Source organism: Mugil cephalus, chromosome 21 (assembly GCF_022458985.1).
Source record: "Mugil cephalus isolate CIBA_MC_2020 chromosome 21, CIBA_Mcephalus_1.1, whole genome shotgun sequence".
Taxonomy (NCBI): Eukaryota; Metazoa; Chordata; class Actinopteri; order Mugiliformes; family Mugilidae; genus Mugil; species Mugil cephalus.
In genome coordinates, this window is record NC_061790.1 from 17,737,574 (window position 1) to 17,760,381 (window position 22,808).

General features: G+C 37.3%; 1 protein-coding gene across 2 annotated transcripts; it reads right to left on the reverse strand.

Moving 5' to 3' along the window:
* Window positions 1-5,951: 5,951 nt before the first annotated feature.
* On the reverse strand, window positions 5,952-21,888 carry LOC124998603 (adhesion G protein-coupled receptor F5-like). 2 transcript variants are annotated; one of them, XM_047573011.1, is made up of 21 exons: window positions 21,825-21,888; window positions 17,095-17,197; window positions 16,886-16,937; window positions 16,591-16,734; window positions 16,311-16,484; window positions 15,139-15,300; window positions 14,877-15,044; window positions 14,753-14,785; window positions 12,968-13,344; window positions 12,796-12,857; window positions 11,377-11,498; window positions 11,031-11,249; window positions 10,456-10,545; window positions 10,311-10,354; window positions 9,788-9,964; window positions 8,618-9,705; window positions 8,338-8,455; window positions 8,155-8,196; window positions 7,730-7,780; window positions 7,565-7,628; window positions 5,952-7,056 (listed from the first exon to the last, which is right to left on the reverse strand). In XM_047573011.1, the coding sequence occupies exons 2-21, from the start codon at window positions 17,194-17,196 to the stop codon at window positions 7,001-7,003; spliced, it is 3,345 nt and encodes a 1,114-aa protein (XP_047428967.1). In that variant the 5' UTR covers window position 17,197; window positions 21,825-21,888; the 3' UTR covers window positions 5,952-7,000. The 2 variants fall into 2 exon arrangements, with proteins under 2 accessions (XP_047428967.1, XP_047428966.1); XM_047573010.1 differs by having other exon boundaries at window positions 8,338-9,705.
* Between the last annotated feature and the right edge of the window lie 920 nt (window positions 21,889-22,808).

Genomic DNA, 22,808 nt, shown 5'->3' on the forward strand with positions numbered 1-22,808 from the left:
ACACACACCTCAACTTCTGAGTGACGACACATCAAGCTTTGGAAAACAACTGAGCAAAAAAAAAAAAACAAACAAAAAAAAAACAAAACAACAACAACAACAAAAGGGTGTTTTACCTGTTGTGTTGGTGATTTCACTTGTGCCGTTGATGACTGTTGTCTTTGCAGTGTGCTTCATTGGTGTTGTTGTGTTCAAGGTAAACGTCATTTGTGTTGTTATGTTTAAGGCAGTCAACACTGGTACTGTTGTGTGTGGAATTGTTGCTGTTATGTTTGCAACTACAGGCATAATAATCGTTAACGGAAAGCGGAGGTTGTTCAAAATCATTTGGAGACTCTCCATGTTAGGGACACTGATAACGGTTTTCAGCTCATAATCAGTGGAATTAGTGAGAGCTAAAGTAGAAAGAGACATGATCAGACACTGTGTCAATATTGAACAGATCATCAGTAACAAGAACAGAACAGATTCACTAATCAGTATTGCTCAACACAAAGGTGTGGAATAATCGATCAGTCATCTAATAATTGATGCACTAAAATGTGACTCACTTGCTCTTTTTTCTCTGACATGAATGGGGGATCCTTTTGTATTGTTTACTTCCTGGAAAAGGCATCAGACTGTACAGATTAATAACTGCAACTAAAAACAAATCATAATTTACAAAGATAAGAGTATGTTAGTGATCAAATCCCATAGTTTAAGCATCTCATGGTATGAAACTCCAGCCTCTAGTGTTAGTACTGATTAATTCTTCCTCTCACCTCATAGAAGACATTCAGAGAGTCTCCATTTCCTTGATTCGCCTGAATGCAGCACATAGTCAGAAGAAAAACCAGGTATCCTACAGCCTTTGGTAAAGCCATCCTGACTAGAGTAAATACAGCAAACACAATCACGTTTCATTATTAGATTAAGCAGAAAACATGCGCATTTATACATTGTGTATAGTGTATATCATTTTTAAAACTACACATTGTGATGATTCATTATTTGAAACGCTAGCAGGAAGTCAACAAATACATCTTTTTACCTTTATAGGCTTTAAAAACATACAGCAGTGACAGCTAAACACACATAAGGAGAGACTTAACTAAAGTGAATAAGAGATACTTTGAATAATATTAAGATACTGTTAGTCCCCCTTTTCATCAGTAGGCCATAGAGAATATATTTTCACAATTCTAGATTAGACACTGATGCGGTTGAACACATGCTGTTGCTTTTCTCAGAGGAATTCTCAAAATGGTGTTGACGTATAACAAATATGATCCAGGACTGACAACAGGATGGTTAGGTAAAAGTAAAAATGTCACTTGCTTTGGAAAAATGCTGCAATACTAAAACAAAAAACAAACAAAAAGGTTATTAGCATATTCTTATACAATTTAATTTATTTATGAAACAATGTATCAATCAATTAATTAGGGGTCTGAAATTCAGTATTATATATAAATTGTATTATTTTATCGTCTTGGGACAGAGGTAGGATTCTGGTGAGTGGTAGGTGAATGGTACAACATTACACAAATAAGACGGGGCTTTCACCTCCTTTTCTTTCTGACTTATTAGGAATCCAGTTCTTTATTTTTCAGAACATGCCAAACTGCTGATTTGGTCATTCGTAATAACTGATGGATTGTCGTGCTGTCAACTTTACCTTAATGTTATAAATATATTGAAGGAATTTCCCACACCTGCCACTGAAACAGTATTTGAGTGTGTCCAGTTATTACCTCTGTCCCCTTGAGAAACAAAGAGCTACTGTACATACTGAGAAACTATAACTGCTACACCTCTCCACCGCCCATATTCATACACAGAGGAACTAGTTTTCAAAAGTAACTGGAACATGGGGATATAACCACCTCACAATATGTGTTCATAGTTGTTAAATTAGTTGATGCTGAATTACACTTCCTTGTGTGTAAACTCCAGAGCTAGCTGGTTTGCATATATAGACTTTGGATCCAAAATAGAGGTACTAAGGAAATGCGTTATCCATGCTTTCAATGAGTGCTATGGTGTTTTCCCTCCCTTTTCACCCTCAGCCTTGCCTGCATTTAACAAGGAACTATGTTGTTTTTCAAGCCCTTAAGTTATGTGCATTTCTAACATGACGGTGTGAGTACAGGAGATATGTAATGCCACTTGTAATACAGTACATCACAGTAGCTAGTATGTAGCAAAATTTGGTTGGCTGGTTTGGTTAATTGTGAGAATCGAAATCCACAGATGAGGCATAACATTATGACCACTGTCTTCATGCGATCACCGCAGCCATCCATAGTCCACGGTTTGTCACTACTTTGTGCTAAGAGTTCTTGCCCTGGTGGTTTCATTCAGAGTTTCTAGCTGCGTTTTGTAAAGCGCCTCAAGACTATTTGTATTTTTATTGACACTACATAAATAAATCTGAATAAAAATTAATTAAATTTAAATTAAATTTAAGTTTACGTGAGCCTAGGATTTTTATTTGATATAGCTTTTGGAGCAATCTCTGTTGGTCAACCACTCCTGTTGAGGGTAACAGTCGTCTTAACCCATTTAACCCCACTGGCAACAATAGTGACCACACTTTTTTTTAAACCCTTTTTTTTTTAACCTTAGTTTGAAAAAATAAATAAATAAATGCAACAATTGTTGCAGTATATGAGGAGTATAAAACCTACTTTTTCACTAACATTTTATGTACTAGGGAGGTCTAAGGTATGAGATGCATGCACTTATGGGTTAAATCTCCTCCATTTGTTCACAGTCTGACTGACTGTGGATTTGTGAATTCCGATCTCTTTATGCAGCCTGATGAGGAACAACAACTCTTTTTCTGAGCTTCACAGAAAACTCATCATACACCTCCACAAAAACAATTCACTGAACAACACCTTTGTCTCATTACATTGTTTGCAAATACTTCGTTAACAGATAGACTCTAATTCCACCTTGATATCCTAGAAGTGAACACTGGAAACTCACAGATATGTAATATTTGCATTATTATTACATTTGCAACATTTTTCAGATTAAACAAACATAAAGTATATATTTTTGTTTAATTTGGTTAACTGGGTTGTCTTTGACTAACAAAACTAGATCCAGGCTAGATTGCTCAGATAAGCATATGCTTTGCAACAATAGTAGTAAAAGCAACTATTTGTTGCACTACAATAGTAGGTGCAACAAATAGCAGTAACAGCAACATAAATAATAATTACCACTTATAATAATGTATAAGTGAAATGTTAGGAAGATTTTTACCTGTCTTTGTCAGTCCGCTGAAAAGGCTCTTGTCAGGAGGACGAACCATTCCAGACTCCAGATGCACAGACAAATATATACACAAAAAAACTGTTAACTTCCTGGAATACTTTGTGTGACTCCCACACCTGTTTAATAGGTCAAACAAGTCACACACTGTTGTGTTAGCTGTATAAAGCCTACAAATGGTACTGACATGCAAATTCTACATGTAAAATAGTAGGCTACTGTACGTCATCCCTCAGATCTGGACCATGGCCCACATCCATTCTCTGATGAGTCAGTACAGTTTAGGAAGCACAAACCTGCACAACATTAGGAAAGTGGTCATAATGTTATGCCTGTTGTAAGGCTGGGCAGAATGCCAAAAATTTATATCACAGTATTTTCCAAAATTCCAACTGTGTCACAGTATTTTTTTTTTTTTTCACTCATAATCATGTGTTCACAACACTGATTAAGGATGGACTATTTTACTGTGATGATGAGTATTTTCTGCAGAATAATCCCACACCAGTCGTAAAACAGGTTTGCATGGCCCTGTGTTAACATTGCCTGCTGATATGGAAATCCAGGGACATTTACAGCACGGAAAGAAAAAGGAAAATTAATCATTAAAGGTTATCAAGATGAAATGGAGAAACTGGTTTAATTAAAGTTTAATTTATTTTGACACATTCATTCGTCATTTATTCATAGTTTTTTTTTTGTGTATTATAGGAAATGGGGAGGCAGGGGGGCTGACATGTAGGAAAGGGCGCGCTGTGGCCTCAATACAATACAAACCCCTTCATTGCGCAGTGTCACATTGAGAGTCGTCCTCATAGCACGAAATACATCAGTTTGAAATTTGTTTCAAGCAGCATGAAAACATGAGAAAAATCGTGTTGGCAGGCACCAAACAATAGATTAATTTTCGTGACAGTTTCACATCCCCTGTGAGACCGGGTTGGCATTTAACCACTTCTTTATACAGGGTTGCTAGAAATGTCCACATTTATTTTTCCTATGTACGACAAGATACCACTACGCTGGCAATGTCGTCAGATATTATTTTAATATTGTTTTTATTAATATTATCATTATTATAAAAATGTCATTCCTTAGTCTATGACCCCTGACCTCCTTTCGTCTAGCTAGCTTAAGCCACCTACGGTTAATCTGCAGTGTCTGCATGATATGCGGTAACATAATGTCTCATTAGGCTGCTTTAAACCTTCTGTATTGATTTAGAAAAAAACGTGATGTTTATTTGTTTTCAATCAAACCTTTCTGCATAAAAACAAACCCAGCTAGAGCACTAAAGATTTGCCTCTGTTCTTATTGTAGTTGCTGTCAAACCATCTCCTGACCTCTGACCCTGAATCACCTCACCAACCCAAACGCACTTTTAAGAGCCACATCTCTATCTTTCTATCTGTCTTTCTATCCATCTGTCTGTCTATCTGTCCGTCTGTGTGTGGGTGTCTGTCTTAATATTTTGTCTTTATTACTGTCTTGTAGTGTGTCTGTCAGTGTGTCATAATGCTGGGAGGCTGCATGGCAGACCTTTAAAGTGGAAAGTTATAGAGTGGGAGTACTGGCTTGCTAGAAATCATGGGTCACACATGCTTGATATAAGAAAATACAATGTATATGAGTGCTAAGTAGGTATATTTTGATTATGGGGAAGTCGGGTGTTGAATGATTCTGTTGCTTGGCGACTACTGTGGGGCTGTTGGCCTATTTACTGTTATATGATTTCACACAGGTTTTATGCCTGCATCATATCATTTGCAAGACTGGCATGCATATGGAAATTGATATGAAATATCAATTGAACATATGAAATTCATAATAACCCAAAATAGATTTCAGTGGCATTGTGAGTTTTGTTCCAATGATAACCACCACGTCATAGTATAAGACCACGCCATGCCACTTTTGTGGCCTGTTTCACATGTTTCATGTGTTTGTGTAATGTGCTCAGAGCATTGATTATCATTCTGATTATGTGTATTGGTTTAAATAAAAATAAAGTGAACTAAATACATTCCTTTTGTCTTTACAGTCCAGGCTCTCATTTAATTGTGCCTCATATTTGTTTATAATAATCTTATATCTATTTATAACAACACGTCATTTGCACTACTTTAGCTAAAGCTGACAAATAACACCTATGATACATTTATAATATTGTGCATATGGGGTAAAGATGCCAGACTCAGTACTTAGTTCATTGCACCTTTTAATTACTCATAGTAACTTAAATCTGTTAATAATAGTGTCATATTCTTGTCACTTTACTTAGAGCTGACAAATAGCACTTATGATATTGCATTGCTGTTTATAACTGTGTGCTGTAGGGAGATGTATACATTATTATAGGTTTATTACGTATACTTATAGCTGCAGATATAAAGCACTATAGGCAAAACTCATCATGCATCACTATAAACATTTAGCAAAGCAAAGAAGTTATGATGCATCATAAAACTAACAAGTGACTAGGCAGATATTGACATATTTATAATGCACTATTCAGATTAAAATTATAATCATTCATAACCAGTTGTCATAATGCGTCATGAAGTTGGTTATGAGGACTTGTGAATACGTATAGATGGTAATAATGAGCATTACAATGCTTTATAGACACCTTATAAAATATTATGAATGCATTCATAGGGCATTATAATTACAACCTTCATAGAAAGTGTTAAAAAAAATTTATTTAGCTGATCAGTGTGTGCATCTCCAATAGCAAGATGTACAAGATCAATAGCAAATCCTTGAAACCCTGAAATGCAAAGCCTTCCAAGCTCAACACAAGGGCAGCTAGACACCTAGAACCTCAGAAACCAAGATCAGGGGATGGGCATTCTCAGTCTGGAAGACATGAAAGTAGCATTACAAACAATCTTTGCTATGACCGCCACTGAGACCAAAAAGCAGGAATATGCCACAGCAACCCATAACAGCCCTAGGAGATGAATAGCTGCAATGGGTTGCGCAATATCCTCCACTAATAAAGATGTTGAAGGGCAAGATCAAGGCAACGCTGAGAGAAGGTAGCTAGCTATTGGGACAACAGAAAGGTGTGATGAGAAAGTTGTTGGTTTTTTTTTTTTTTGAAGAAGCTGTAAATCAGGCTGTGAAAAATTATACTATAGGCCAACTTCAAACCAAATGCATAAGTCAGGGGAGTATATCAAGGAGATGACGGGGAGTCAGTAAATGGAATGCCCTATTAAATTGTCTTTTTAGAGGCTTTAACTGTAACTACAAAAATGTTTTTCATTCATCAACTCACAATAGAAAGCAATTATAGATCTCTGTTTTACAAATTAAAGGCATAATTAGAGATACATTTCAGTCACAATGTCAACTGTAATCAATTGCAAAACAGATTAAAAAATTTGTGAGGAAATATGTAAGTCTAGTCTTAGAGTACAGAAAAGTTCAATATTCAAATCAGCTGTAATGTGTGAATAAAAACGTGTTAGGGTCCACTTGGGTCCACATTGCTATATTACATAGAGTCAAGCAGCAAAACAGAGTAGAAGTCATCCCTATTTTTGCTGCTAAGTCAAAGTAGCAGCAGATGTTAAAACAAAAGTCCAATTCCAGTTAATCTTATCAATAATGGACTCTTCCAGTAGTGGAAAATAGACTCTTATGGTATAGTTAATCACAGCCAGTGTGAATACATGTACACACTTATTTTAGTGAGCAGAATGACCAGAGCAGTCTCCAGATATTATTATGTGTTTGTGAAAGAGTCACTGGATGTTGGACCAGATGAAACGTTGTAGCCATCTGAAAACCAGCAAAAAAACAACATGAGTCAGTCTGTGGCACAACAATAAAACAGCAGAAACAGTACTAAAACAAGAGACAGTAGGCAATGTTTCCAATACATGAGTGGATTTCAGTCTTGCCCTAACCAACTGATTTAACCACTGGCACACCTAATAAGAACTGTATTGTTTCAGTCTTAGTTCTTTCTTAAAATGGCAACTGCAAATATCTCCATAGTGGTCTATTTGGTGCTATCCATGACAATAATGATAGATGTGTTTCTGCACCTCTTTTCTCAGAGATCTTTTCATAGTTTCTTGAACCAAACCAACGTTTACTTGCAAGTTTACTTCACACAGAGCTGTTTTACTGATTCAGCTCTGCATGTGTGTCTCTGGCAAAAAGCAATTCATCTTTCAGCGGGCATCAGCTCAATTACCATTGTGTTATCCCATTCGGTGAACAATAGCGACTGACTTTAAGCAAATGTATTTAAATGAAACTGTAGAGACTGTGACGACTATACCTCTTTCTCGTCTCCAGTTCCGGAAAAATCCCAGTCCACTTGAAAAGTTTGCAGCACTGGTGCTCTAAAACACAGGTAACACTAAATATAGGAACCACCACAGCATTTGAAAAGTCACTAATGAGATATAGAAATACAAATAAATAATAAAAAAAAATACCTTACCCTTGATCCGCTTGTGAAATTTTGTGTTGCAATTGTTAATTCTGACCGCACCTGTAGAGTAACATCTCAGAAATTAGTACACTGCTATACCACAAGCATAGGGCATTTATATTTAGAGGAAACTGCAGTGTAGTGTTCAGAGTTGAATTCTTTGAAATGTTTTGGGGTTCTAATTTTCAAGCTCATGTCTTCAATCAAAACAAACTATATTTGGTCAACTTCTCCAGTCAAACACCATAAGAAAGGAGATACCATGAATTGGCCTTTGTAGGTGGAAGTTTATCCTGAGTGAACCTTGCTAGAATACTTAATAAGTCTTCACTTATTAAACCACACACTAATTACTTACACATTATTAAAGATGTGGATTCTCCATCAGTACATGGATCTGATTCAATCAAGTTAGAATATTGAGACGTACATACCTTTTTGTCCAACAGTGTTCCAAACACCAATATGAAGAAACCCTTTATAAAGAAACACAGAGTAAAGTCAACTATGAAGGGTTCAGTCGTAACAGACTAGCTCACTATTTGTACTACCTACATTATTTGATTGATCCAAATCTATTATATAGATTATTTCATTAGTAAATATTGAATTTGTACCTGCAGTGAGTTGAAAAATGCGAATGCAATATGGATTCCTCTGTTGTTTGGGTTGATCAATATTCCGACTCCTAGACCCCAAGTTAATCCAAAAACTGGTGTGAGCACAGCCAAACTCCTGGCAATGACCACAAGAATGTGCTTCTCAGCTGTTTGTGCAGCATTACTCCCCACCCTTCTCCTCAAAATTTTGTATATCACCAAAAGAAGGATTATGAGGTTTATCAGCACAATTGACAGTGCAGGTATCACAAATGCCAGTAGAGCCTTGGACTCATACCAGTTGAGCCAGCAGGATCCGGTTCTTTGGATGTATTCATTTCTGGGTGCAGTTACAGCTATAGTAATGGTTGCAATGATGATGGGTGCCCCATAGCCTAGAGAGAACCCAATAGCCAACATAGATGTTTTAGACAAACCCCCTTCAAAGACAGTGACGGTGCGGTAGAGCAACAGCAGACCTGATGCTAACATCCAGAAGAAGAGGGATAAGTAGAAAAAATGGATAAAAAATGTAGCTGCAGTGCATGCTGGGATGTTTGTTTCCTCCTTTGAAATGACTGCTCCGATGATAAACCAAATGTCTGCAATCAGAAGAGACATTGCAATGTTAACAATGGAAACATGACGCAGGTAAGACGTGTTGTTCTTCCTTATTTTTCTCCATATGACAGCTTCAATGATGAGACATATGACCAAGGAGCCGATGGATATGCCAACTCCAATGTAGGTTATATAGTCCAGGACAGGGTCAATGAAACCACTGGGTGACATAAGGATAGAGAAGGAGGTCAGATGGTTGCAGTTGCAGGTGACTGTTCCGTTGACACTGGATACCAACTCACAGCCTTGGTCATCCCATCCTCCAAGACCATCAAAGAAACTGAAGTTCCAGAAAACACATTTAGGATTGTCAAGAGTGTTGTTAATGACATCAAATGAGAGTGAGATATTATTGATGGTGCCACTGGACTGAACAAGTACAACCCTTCCATTGATAATGTTGAGGGATGAATTGCCTTCGTCTCTTGCAGGGAGTACATTATCCATTGAGGAGAATGTTATAACAGTGATTGACTCATTTCCTCCATCAGACTCTGGTATGTCTATCTCAACTGAAGAATTGAAGTCAGCACTGAAAGTGTCTGTGAATGTAGTTTGGTTCAAGATAATAAAAGGAGTATCAATGTCAAAAGTGCCATTGGTAAGGCCTAATGTTATAGTCTCAAGAGACTGCAACAACAATGAGCTGACACTTTCAGCGGTGGAGTCGTTACTTCTTGTTGATGACATGGTTCTGGTGTTCAGAGAGTTCCATGACTCTCTGGCCCCATCTGTGGTGAGAACACCTACAGTTAACAGCACATCCTAAAGAGAAAGAAAATAAAGTATTAAATGTAAAAACATTTACTAGTTACAATATTTAATCCAAGCAGACTAAGTCACTTACCTCCATTGAAGTTCTGCTTATTGAGATATTTAATGATGATATAAAACTGGCTACATTTCTGAGTATTTGAACAATGGACCTGATGGTATCAGGAGATGTAGCAACTTCCTGAGTTGAGTTGACAGTGATGTTGCTGAGCTCATCCAAGAAATCTGGTAGTGAAGCAGCATTCAAGTTCTATGAGATGTGAACAGAAAGAATTACAAGCCACCTCAATGATCAAATGCAAGATCTGATTAACAATTCCTAGACTTTTTTGACTTTGTAGAATATTTAGGTTAGTGAATGTACACAATGGTTTATGTAATGTCATTATTTTAAAATGTATTATTATTATTATTACTGTTACTTGATGTTCAGTTTTTATTTGTTGGGCTAAATGTGCACAAACTATGCAACAGGGGGGGCATTTGCATTCCATCTCTAAATGCTTTAAAAGAGTGTCTTAAAGGCGTCAAGGTTTAGAGTGTAGTTGTCTTAGTCGTTTAGTTTAGTGTCATAAGCAGCTGGAGAACATGGTCACCTGAGATCGTTTCTGTAGGGTCTGAATGGCCAGATTTACACCATCTAGAGAGAAAGAAGAAGGTTGTGATCTCAGTAATTGTAATTGCATGAAAAGATATCTCATCCTGAAATGTAATAATTGCTTTTCTTGGATAAGCACTTACTGTTTGTTGGAGTGGTGGGATACACGTTGAAACTGGATTTCTGCCGGAAACCTGAATCGTTATCTCGGATCAGCCTACATTCATAAAGTCCTGGAACCAAGTAGTGGTCATAATTTTATACAGTATAAAGTCAGCATTGTGAAATGATAAAAACTAAATATGTTGGATAACATTATTATTTTAGATATTTTATATTATGCATACCCTGCTAAAATAAAATAGAGGAACACTATAATCAGAGTATACCATCAAGTCGATTAAACTTTAGGGATATTGATCTGTCAACTTTGAGGGCGTTGTTAATCAGTTTTGACTGCTTTGGTGTTAATGAAATTAACAACAGGAGCCGTAGAGGGGCAACAATGAGATCACCCCAAAAGAGGAATTGTTTTTTGGATTTTTCACTAGTTTTGCATTTTTTGCTCAATGTTGGTTTTTGACTGTAGGGGAAATATTCCTCAATCCAATCGGAACTTTGCACAGCTCAGAGAGAGGACCCCTATGCAGCATATGCATTGTATTGTATGATTTGAGAATGTCACAACTGACTACACCACATTCAATTTGTATCTTACCATTGTCAGCTTCGGAAAATTTGATCACTGTTAATGTGGCTATCCCATCTGGTTCTGAAATCTTGTGATTTTCATCTTCTTGTATGGGGTCGAGATTATGTTTCCACTCAGCTTTCCAGTCTGTACCAAAATTGAGATTCTCTGGTGGGGGTCCACATGTCACATTCACTGAATTCTCAAAAAATACTTGAGTTGGCTCAAATTTGAAGGGGTCTGAACCTTTAAAAAAATAAAAATCAACATACTGGTCAGGGAAAAATTACATACCCTACTAAATATTTCTGACATGCCAACAAATGCAAATATGCTCATTTTTACAAATCACTACAATACAAAACTAACTTACTGTCGAATAAGATGGGGTATCTGTCTTGCAGTGTTGTAAATAATCCAGTTTTAAGTGCTTCAATTTCTGTGTCTTGAAAAGATGCAGCACTAACATTATAAATAGCAATGGTGCTTCCGCTTCTGTAAGACAAAATTGAATCCCAATGAAATAACAAAATAAAGTACAAATCCATTAACTTAGCCATTTTAAATCTGGCCATTAACCGCCACCTAGCATTTCAAAATCTATTCAGAAACAAACAGCAAGTGGTTAATATTCAAAGCTTCAAGTTGTGACTGACTTGGAATAAGGCCCTTGCATTGATATCCATCCTGGGCAATCCAGTCACAAGTGACCAGCTTAAAGTATGTATGTGAACACACCCATGATACACTGAGGACACATCTGAGTGATCTGATCTCTGAACACGGGCGCAAAGTGGTGTGGTGGTGACTCTAAATTGTCTGTAGGTGTGAGTGTGAGTGTGAATGGTGGTTTGTCTCTGTGTTAGCCCTGTGATAGATTGGAGACCTGCCCAGGGTGTATCCTGCCTATTGCCCAATGACAGCTAGGATAGGCCCGAGGCACTCCATAGGACAAATGGCTACAGAAAATTAAGGAATTATCTCTTGACTACATCTGGTAAATATTTGATACTACATTTTTTCAGTAGTGTGAACACACAGTCACGTTAAAGGCCACTTACTCAGCAGGGGTGCTCTTGCATAAGTGGGGTGACTTAGACTTAGTGGCTTTAGTGCTCAGTAATATCTGGTGTCTTTATTTACCTTTATTAGTGGAGATTTTTTTATGTCACAAAGTTTTCAGGGTTCAAGTCATAATCTCAGCTTTGTGCAGGCAGTAAAATAACCAACATCAGGGTGGAGATCAACAACTAAGAAATAACTTATCACATCAGATTTCAGTGAGAGAGAGAAAGAGCAAGAGAGACATCACAGTTTGTTCCAGAATATGGATCATTTCTCCTTAACATTCACACCATAGTTCTGATACAGAAAAAGAGTTCAAAAACTTTGGTAAAATGCATCAAACGCAGTATATTTAATTAAGAAACAGTACAGAGTCCTCAGCCATGATAGAATGATAGTGGGATTTAAGCTAGTGGAAGATTAAACGTATGTGCTAGTTAAACAGATGTCACTATCTTAGGTTACTGTTGTCAATTAATTGCTAACAATTGCTAATTCTCACTAAACACAAATAATGACATTCCAACCTGCCTCAACAGAATTATTAACCAAGAGACCACAGTACTGAACAATTCATCTTGAAGGGTTTATGAATGGCAGTACTAAATTTCAAATTTCATGGCAATCCATTATGTATACAGATTCTTATATAGAGAGATGATTACACCCTTATAAAAATGGAATTATGAATGTTAAAACAGTTTTGGTGTACTAAAATAAAACTTACATGAATGAAATTAACTCTGCTGATTGTAGAGTTGAGATGTGTTCCTCACTTTCATTTCGAATCTGAAGAAATTGATATAGGCAAACCAGGATTAAATATCAAATATCGTAGGCTGAACATTGTGATATACACTTATTAAAGGGGAGAGATGGAAGAAATATTTAATACTTACTGCTGAATTAATTTCTTGGAAAGTTTTACTGCTTGGGTCATTTAATGAAGAATTGAAATCCATGTTTAGAGTTAAGGTAAACGTCCTCCTTGTAGAAGGAAGGGCTGGTGATGCCAATGTTGTCGGCATTTGTATTGTCGTATTTAACATTGTTGTCATTATTGGTTTTGTTGTGCTTGCAGGTGTTGTTGTTGTTGCCATTGGTGTTGTTGTGTTCACCATTATTGTCGGCATTTGCACCGTTGTGTTTGCGGTTATTGTCATTTGCGCGGTTGTGTTTGAGGTTGTTGTCGTAATTAGGTTTGTTGTGTTTGGCACTGCTGTCATTATTTCTGTTGTTGAGTTTGTAGCTGTCACTGGAGTCGTGTCCGTCATCACTGCAAATACATCAGAAACATTAGCATCAATAATGTTGATGATAAACAGTTTAGTTCAATAATTACAGAATGTGTGGAACTGGGAACGAAGCAAAATGTTAAGAGAAGCCATTAGGGACATTATCCAGAACTAGCCTCCCCCATACAAATATGAACCACCACAGATTTTCAAAGGGGCTCATGTCCAGGGATTGAGCTGGACACTCTAAGACCTGGATACTGAGCTCCTGCAGTCAAGTTCTACTGGCCCTGGATGTGTAGCAAGGGGCATTATCTTGTTGAAAAATCCAGTTTCGTGAAGGAACAGTGCACGTGCAGAAGGGAGCATGTTGGTTTGGAGAATGGCACAATATTTGACAGAGTTCAATTCAATGTGCCATCACAGACAGTGATACCACACCAGCAGCACTCATTCATCCAGACCATGATACTGCCTCCACCATGTTTGAGAGTAGGTACTGTACATGTTGGAGATAATGCTTCACCTGGTCTTCTGTGTACCCACACATTAGCAGGAGAAAGATAAAGCTGGAAACTGGAAACTCATCTGACTACAGAATCTTCTTCCATTTCCTGATTGCCTAGTTTTTGTGTGCTTGGGCCTAATGACACCGGGTTAACTTGTGTCTCTCATTGATCAGGAGCTTCTTGACAGCCTTGTAAGCCATGATCTAAAAGTCGACCACGTACAGTGCAGATGGAACACTGGACACTAGTTTGATTTGACCGCTGCTGTTGGAGCTCCTGTGATGTCAATCGGTGGTTTTCCCTGCACATGCGGATCAGGATGCGGTATTTTCTTGCTGAAGAAACCCTTGGACACTCAGATCTTAGTTTGTCTTAATGTGAATTTCTGCAGAGTGGATCCAACTGCTGGAGGACTGCATCTGCACTTTCTGGTGAACTGACAGCAGCTATACTCTCCCTGACTGAGAATCTGTATCTTCAGGTGTGTTTCCGGTGTTAGGTTCCTTATTTTAGCCATTTTTGTCTCTGAAGAACTTTCAAACGTGCTGGCTTTATCTAGACACAAAGCACGGCAACAGAAAAATGGGTCACTGGTACCAAAATGATCCAATACTCAAAATATCTTCTTTATTTTTATGGAACCAATCAATTTAATTTTTTATAGCTGTTTTAGGATTTGTTTAGTATTTTGTCTGTGACTGTACTATAAGAAATTGCACTTGAAAAAAACTTAAGAGTGATTGTTAATGAAATATTTCACAAATGCATGGGGTGCCCACCACTGTATGTTTGAGAGAATTTCATATTTGTATCTGAGAGTGTTTCACAAGCATGTGTATGAGGACTTCAATATAGTATGTGAATGAGTTTGGCTTCATGCGTATTTCAGATGCTAGTTCTAAATAATGTCCCTAACTGCGCCTCATGTTGTTGTTCATACCAGTTGGAGTTGGGACTGGACATGGAATGATACCTGTGGAACATCAGAGATTACATTATTTCTGTACAGAGAACCACCATGTTTTCAAAATCTGTTAAAGTATCTCCAGAATAGAAGGGCTTACTTGAAACTGGTTCACAGAATTGTCCGTCAGAAGGGAACCCATTTATGCACCCACAGGTTTGTCTGGCGTCATTGCTGCATGTGCCATATGTGTTGCACTTGCCACATGACCAAGCAAACTCGTCCTGACATTGACACTGCAGTCCTCCAGTGAAGTTTGGATAGCACCCTTTTAAAAACATTTTAAAAATAAACTTCTACATTTATATAAGCTGCATTACGTCAGATGTAGTATAACTACAAATGAATGAAGTGACACTTACATGTGGTGAAATTTACGTCTATCAGCAGTACAGACGGAGTGATGTTTTGAGGAATGGAAAGATTTCTCAGGGTTTCCGTGAATATTTTAATAAAGTTTGAGGGTACAGGCACACTGGAAATTGGGATGCGCAAGTCAAGGACTAAATCACTGAACACAGCATCTGTGGAGGAGACAAAGAAAAAGTCCATCACAGAATTCTGTCACAAGACAAGTGTACAAAAAAATATTGTGGAAAAAAAAAACATGTGCATGCCCACATTGCTGCTTATACATGTATGCAAGTGTGTACTTTCACACTACTGAAGTAGCTATATTGGTACAACAAATTTCATACCATTTGGCGTTGTCACTGTGAAAATGAAAAAAAAAAATATATATATATATATATATGAATAAAATAAGCAATTCACTTTTAATACTTGTTTATCTAATGAATGGTATTCTAATGACCCGGCCTGTTTTGCCTTTGGGGTACACAAATCTGTTCTAGGACAAAACTCCCAGCCAGAAACAAGAATAATGGATTGTTATGCAGTTCAGTGCAGTGAGGAATGTACAGACTTGTATATTGGGGAAACTAAATTACCCATTCAGAAATGCATGTCTGAAAACGGGCCAGACAGCTCATCAGGACAGGACTCAGATGTCTACTAGGGGCTGAATGACTAATATGTTGTGAAACTCGATTCGATCTTGACGTCACTGATATTGACGTCGCTGATAAAAATACCATAGAAAGCAATGCTTTGCAACAATGAAATCTATATTCTTGACCTGAATACATATTGTAGTGTCAACACAATTAAGCTACGTAGGTTTTCTTGCTAGGTAATTGCAAGGCTACTATTGTCCATAGTCCTCATCAACACCATAAACACAGTCAGCCTGACACTTCTAATGTGTGGCTCTCACTTGGCTCTCAACTCTACCGTAAGTTCCATCTAGCACAAGATGCATTAACTGACTGACATCAAGGACAAAAAAACACTCTCTGCAACCACAGCAGCAATGTTAAACAACAGACACTGCATGCGATTTATGTTGTTATCCCATATGTCCTCGATTCATCCCAGGTTTGGTTGACTTGTACCATCCCTGAGTGTGCTTGTTGTTGGATTGGCTGGCTTCATTTAGCTTGAGTAAATGCACTTACAGACATCTCAGTGCTACCTGTTTGACTGATGTTTGGTTGGCAGTACTGGCCGTCATCTGGGATGCTGTTAATGCATCCACACATTTCACCAAAGATGGCGTCACAGGCTCCATATTTAATGCAGGTGTCATACGACCAAGCAAAGCTCTCTGCACATCTGCACTGGTATCCAGTCATAGTTGATGAACACACTGAGAAGATAGTAGACACAGCAGCACACACCTCAACCTTTGCAATTGTGGAAAACAACTGGAAAAAAAACATTATGTATATATTATATATATATATATTATTTACTTGTTGTTACGTCAATGTTGGTGATTTCACTTGTGCCGTTGATTGTTAACGGAAAGCTGAGATTGTTCAAAAACTGTCGGAGACTCTCCCCATTGGAGACGCTGATAACAGCTTGGAGCTCATAATCAGTGGAACTAGCGAGAGCTAAAGCAGAAAGAGACATGATCAGACCGTGTGTCAATATTGAACAGATCATCAGTAGCAAGGACAGAACTGATTAACTGATCAGTATTTATTGCTCTAACAATAGCTTAAAGATGTATAATAATAGTTGATGGACTAAAATGTGACTCACTTGCTCTTTTTTCTCTGGCATGAATTGGGGATCCTTTTGTATTGTTTACTTCCTGGAAAAAATCATTAGATGAATTCAACTGTGTGGATTATCTACATAGATCAATAACCTTAACTAAAAACTAATAATCAACTAAACATTAAGACTATGTTTAGTAATTAACTCCCATTAGTTTCAGTATTTCATGATATAAAACTTTAACTTCTCACCTCGGAGAAAACAATAAGAGAGTCTCCATTTCCTTGATGTTCCAGAATGCAGCACATAGCCAGAAGAATAAACACGTATCCTACAGCCTTTGGTAAAGCCATCCTGATTAGAGAGTAAATACAGCAAACACAATGACTTTTCATTATTAGATCAAGTAGAAGACATGTCCATTAATGTAGTGTAAGACCATCCTGTCATCAACAGCAAAGATGCTCAAAACTACACACAACAATATTAAATGTTAGCCTTGTTTTCATCGGTAGGCCAGAGAGAGCAAATGTTTGTTCTCAAAATTCTAAATGAGAGATTGTGTAAAAGGATTTCAATGAGTGATTAGACACTGATGCTGTTGAACATGTTGTAAAACCTCCAATACAAAGCAAACAGAAAAATGCTACATCTGTTTTTATGAAGGCTTTTTTCTTTGAGCTACTCTTTGAACTATTAATATTTGTGCCTTTTTAGAGGCCTTCCCAATTTTGTGCTTACAACACATTTTTCAGTTGGATGAAATGATTGACTGTACATCACTGTCATGTCTGTTTGGCAACTACCAAAAGGGACATTTTTAGGACAGCACTAAAACAACTTGATTTTACACTGAGTTAATTCCTGGTGTATGTCTTGATACAAGTTTCTGGGCCAAATATTGCTTATCCATCCTGAGATGGTGGTTCACACAAACAATGCAGAAAGGCTATGCTGAATACAGGCTACACTAGTTTGTCATCTTTGGACAGATTACAGTTTCCCTCGCTGTCTTCAATTTCCTCCTTTCTTTGTGCTAATAATCACAAGTATTGTTAACCTACAGTCTACATGAGAGTGATGTTCATCCTTTTATGCCACTCCCAGTCTCAAAAGCACAACTCTTGGTAAATGATATGCAAGTGACTTCAAAAACGTAATGTATTACTTGTTACCATTATTTCAAAGTAATTACATACATTATAATATCACTTTTTGTAAAAGTAAGGCATTACATTACTTGTGCACTACTTTTAACTTACTTTCACCAAAATAACTGGAATGGATTTTTCTGCATTCAGTGTAGTTCATTTACACATCCAGTAGAAGGTGATGAAGGTGAAGAAGGTGAAGTGTTTTATAGAGAGCAAGAAGCAGTCACAGTCATCTTTTTAGAAGAATTAACGAACGCAGACTCTGATAGCGTGTCTAATAGTGTCAGTGGTGGAGCTACGTGGTGGCCGATGGTCACTTCCCGGACAGACGACAGAGGATAATTTGACAAAATGCGGTGCAGTACATTTGGTCCGCCTAACCGCCATTTCCACACGGACATATTTCACTGCAGCACCCACGAAAGAGGTACGTAAGTTGTCTATGATTACTTTAGTCGATTCCTGTCAGGTTTTCTCACTGCTGTTTCATTTCATCGTGTGTGTGTGTGTGTGTGTGTGTGTGTGTGTGTGTATGTGTGTGTGTGTGTGTGTGTGTGTGAGAGAGAGTTTTAAAACAAGACCTTCTTTACAGTTACAAAATTAAACTTCCGCGAACGATCAATTTAACCATTTATTAATCTTTGTGTTTTGTTTTGTTTTTTTGTTACATTTAGCCAGCAGTTTTAATTTCCATCTCTTTATTAAAGTCCAAACATCACATAAAAATACAACAACAAAATACAACATAAAATGAACTGTTAAAAGGATGTGTTACTGTATTAAACTTATTGACGTTTGATGACATGGTTGACATGTCTTACAGTGTTTTTTTTTTTTTTTTTTTTTTCTTGTTTTGGACATCTCCAGATCAAGGGCCGATGAATGTGTCCAGCCACCACTAAAGGTTTTCCTAAGTACAGCCTTTGAAGACAGGCGAAGAAGTTTCAGTACCATATAACAAAATTTACTAGACTTTTCTTCATTGTGTTTACATAGTACAATGCTATTGCTACAGTATGTTTTATATATGTATAAATAAATATATACATTTATTTCTGACTTCATGTTTGACATGGATTTTGTTTTGGGTGAAACAAGACACAAGAAATTTAATGTATAGATCTAGGACAGTGGGAACAAGCTGATATACATTTATTAATATTTACATTTGTGGAACTTTCCTGTTAACAGGAGGTGACACTGGTGACAGGCACACTGTTATAAGGCCACATAAAAACAATAAAAACAATTACAGTCATAATGAAAGCAGTCATCTAAGACGTTTCAGGTATCTACTTGCCACCCCCTATGTGAGTAATGGTCTCACCCTGGCCACCCCAATGAAACATTTCTGGCTCCGGCTCCGCCTCTGATTGAAATCAGTATTGCTAGAAGCTATTACTGTATATCGTAACCGAACACCTAAAGAAAGCTGGCACCACGCTAGATGTTTCGTTAAATTGCTTGCTATTTCCCGAGGTAGAGAGAATTTTTGGTTTTGCACACAAATTGAACTTAACTGTAATGTTCTTCGTTTCCTTTTCTCTGACGAACTGAAAATAATGACCATATGTCCATCTTGCAAATGTAGAGTCTCTGCTGCTGCTGTCATATTCTCCCCAATCAGCTGTTCTCCAACACTAACAGGAAGTTAACATTTGCCCAGTTTTTATCCTCCTCTGCTAATCTCAAATTTGTGTAAAAACACACAACTTAATTAATTTAATTGTAACATACGTTACTGACATTTACTACTACATTTACTACATTACCGTGTCACAGCAAAAAGTAATGCATTACAATGATTGGATTACTTTTGTAATGCATTACTCCAACAATCAAACACTGCTTTTCATACTTTTTTGATACTTCTCTACTGAATGTGGTTGGCTTTTCCAGCCCAAGAAAGGACTATTTCAGTTGAACAGAGAGATTCCAAGATTGACAGTTTACAAATGCAAATGGACACTTGAAATCAACCCGAGACCTTTCATTTGCTTCATTTATGTTTTCATAAAATACCTTCTGAGTAAGGTGTCCAATTCCCCTTGGAGCTGAATTCTCAAAGTTCATGCTGAAAGTCTGCGCCTTCAGCCCATACTGAGAACTATAACTCATAACTAATTCATGGGGGTACAAGCCATTTGGTGAAGATGAGTAGGTGTTTGTCTCCCACTCATACCATCTCTACAGCGAAGCATGTGAGGGTGCTTTTCAACAGGAGTGACAAGGAGATTAGTCACATTTTGAGTGAAAAGGGTGAATGCAACCAAATGCAGTGGGACCAGCATTCCAACGCTGGTTAAACATCTGTGCAGAGACCTTAGGATGGCATCTCACAGATGCAACACTCAATAAATTTAACAGAGCCTGAAAGGAAGAATGGAATAAACTAGCTTAGCCCTTCTGAGTAAAGGCCTAATAGTATTCTATTCTATTCTAATATTAAATTTACAGTAAGGAGAAGGAAACAATGTCAGTTGTTTAAAATTTACAATGCAATATAGTGAAGGGATCTACAGTATGAAGTGATGTGAACATGTGAACAAGTGTATGAGAACAAAGCGTTAATCAGTACAGTTATAAATCCAGTGTCTAAAAGTTTTTTCATACATAATATGTTGTATTCTGTGCATTATTTTGGAGCTTTTCAATCAAGCTGAATCTCTGCCATTAATGGTTCTCCTTTCTTTCTGAAATGACCATGGAAAGCCACATGATGGTGCTGCAGCAACACTCTTAAAGTAAATCTCTGCGTCCCAACATGAGTATGTTACTGAAAACTGATCCTCTGAAGTGGTAAAAGACATAAAAGTATACAGCACATGGCTCTATCTGTTTCCGAAGTCCAGACTGTGCAGATTCAATTAACTATATTCTTATTTTGCAGAACTATCAATTATAACACAAGACCATTTTAAGAATGTGTCTGCAAAAGGGGGCATAGTTGCAAAAGTAGTCACTACATGACATTTCTCTTTTTATTATTCAACTAAGAGAAGCTGAATAGATTTTCTATTAGGAGCTAATAGGAGGGTCGTTTTCTTTTCTTTTTTTCTTTTTAGCCTCAGCCCTGGTTACATTTGACAAGCTTTGCCATTTTTCAGGCCATAGAATTCTTGCTTAAGCTTCTATGCACTAACCTATGCGCTGCGTGTATTTCTAACATCACTGTGGGTATTTAGAAGAAACATAACGCCACTTGTGCAGCAGTAAATCCAAATACATAGTCTCAACTGCCTTGTTAGAATAGTGTTGATGTACTCAATCGTTTCTTACTTAACTGTCTCTCTTAAAAATTGTAGAAGCTTTGGGAACTGAGGATACTTATTGTTGAAGCTTTGAACAATCGAGCCAACCTCAAGTGCCAACCAATTCACGTGTTACAACAGGCGTTGTTGTTGTGTTTTGATCATTCCTCAACTTTCCCAGTCTTTTGTTGCCCGTCTCAGACTTCCAGTTTTTTTTGGAACAGGCATCAAATTCAAAATGAGTGAATATTTGAAAAAATAAAGTTTATCAGTTTGAACATTTAACATCTAGATTATGAGGCATCCATCCTTATCTATTTCCTGAAACAAACATAATTTTATGATACGTTTAACTAATAAAAGCCATTTTCTACACTACATGACGCACAGTCGGCTTGAGCTAAGCTGAAGCATCGGGTTAACTTTAATTACGGATAAGCATATATTCATGTAATTCCTTTTGTCCGCCAAAGTGTGACTGTGTTTTGTTCCACAACACACGACTTCATGGTATACCTGTATTAGTCTGTGAAGTAATTAACTACAGTATGAAATAATAAAGTACATTTAATTTACCTCTCACCGTCTTCTGAGGAGGTTCTTGTCAGGAGGATGTAACCACTTTACTGCACTGCTCCAGACACACAGGCTAATCTTCACACAAACACATCGAGACCATTTGCCAATTTCCTGGAATACTTTGTGTGACTCACACACTTGTCCGACAGGTTATAAAAACAACTGATCGTTCATTTAAGACAGAAACTAGATACTGTGGCAGATTGAATGTTTAAAGCAGGGAACTTTGTCAGTCCTTCATTTTTGTGTTCATTTGGTTGTATATGGTCTTGTGACAAATGGGTTTCTACGTCTACCTAAGTCTTTATCTGCAGTATTAAACAAATATCTCCAACATTTTGTCTGTGGCATACTCTAATGTGGGTGGTTTCCATAACAATGTGTAATCTGATGCTAGAATTTTTTTTACAGTTACAGTTCGCAGATTTAAGAAGTGTGGTCTTCATCAAGACATGTGTCACAAAATCCTTTGCCTTAATAATTGTGTGTGTGTGTGTGTGTGTGTTTGGTGTGTATTTTTTCTTTGATTTTCTCAGCAACCAATCATCTCAGCTACTACACTACAAACTACTGTACTACAGTACTGACAAACTTCAGCAAAGTCTCAGAATGTGCCGACCAAGGTGGTTAATTGTCCAAGCCAGTGACTGATAAAAGTACATTATTATTCTGCAATAGCTGTCAGGTTAGCTTCAGGTCTGCTAATCACACACGAGCACGTCTGACTGTATCCTTATAGTTGTCCTCTTTAAAGAGCATTTAGTGCGTGTTTAAAGTGTGCATGTGTGTTATCTCTGCTCCTAAAAGCTGCATATTTCATGCTCCTCTTCCGCTTTGTTTTTGATGGTCTTGTTCCTCTTCATTCCATTTTCTCAATTCTATGAAACGCTATTTATAGCCAGTCAGTACTGACGGAAGAATAACATAAAATTAAATAAAAATGTCACAGTATAGTTTGACTTTGCATGTTCTTTCCTTTCC

Bases quoted from the DNA above. Each gene is read 5' to 3' on its own strand.
- LOC124998603 (XM_047573010.1), bottom strand. From the start codon at position 17,196: ATGGCTTTACCAAAGGCTGTAGGATACGTGTTTATTCTTCTGGCTATG. The intron at 12,858-12,967 runs GTAAGTATTAAA...CAATTTCTTCAG, and splicing joins TCCAAGAAATTAATTCAGCA to ATTCGAAATGAAAGTGAGGA. The intron at 9,965-10,310 runs GTGACCATGTTC...CACATCTCATAG, and splicing joins CCCTACAGAAACGATCTCAG to AACTTGAATGCTGCTTCACT.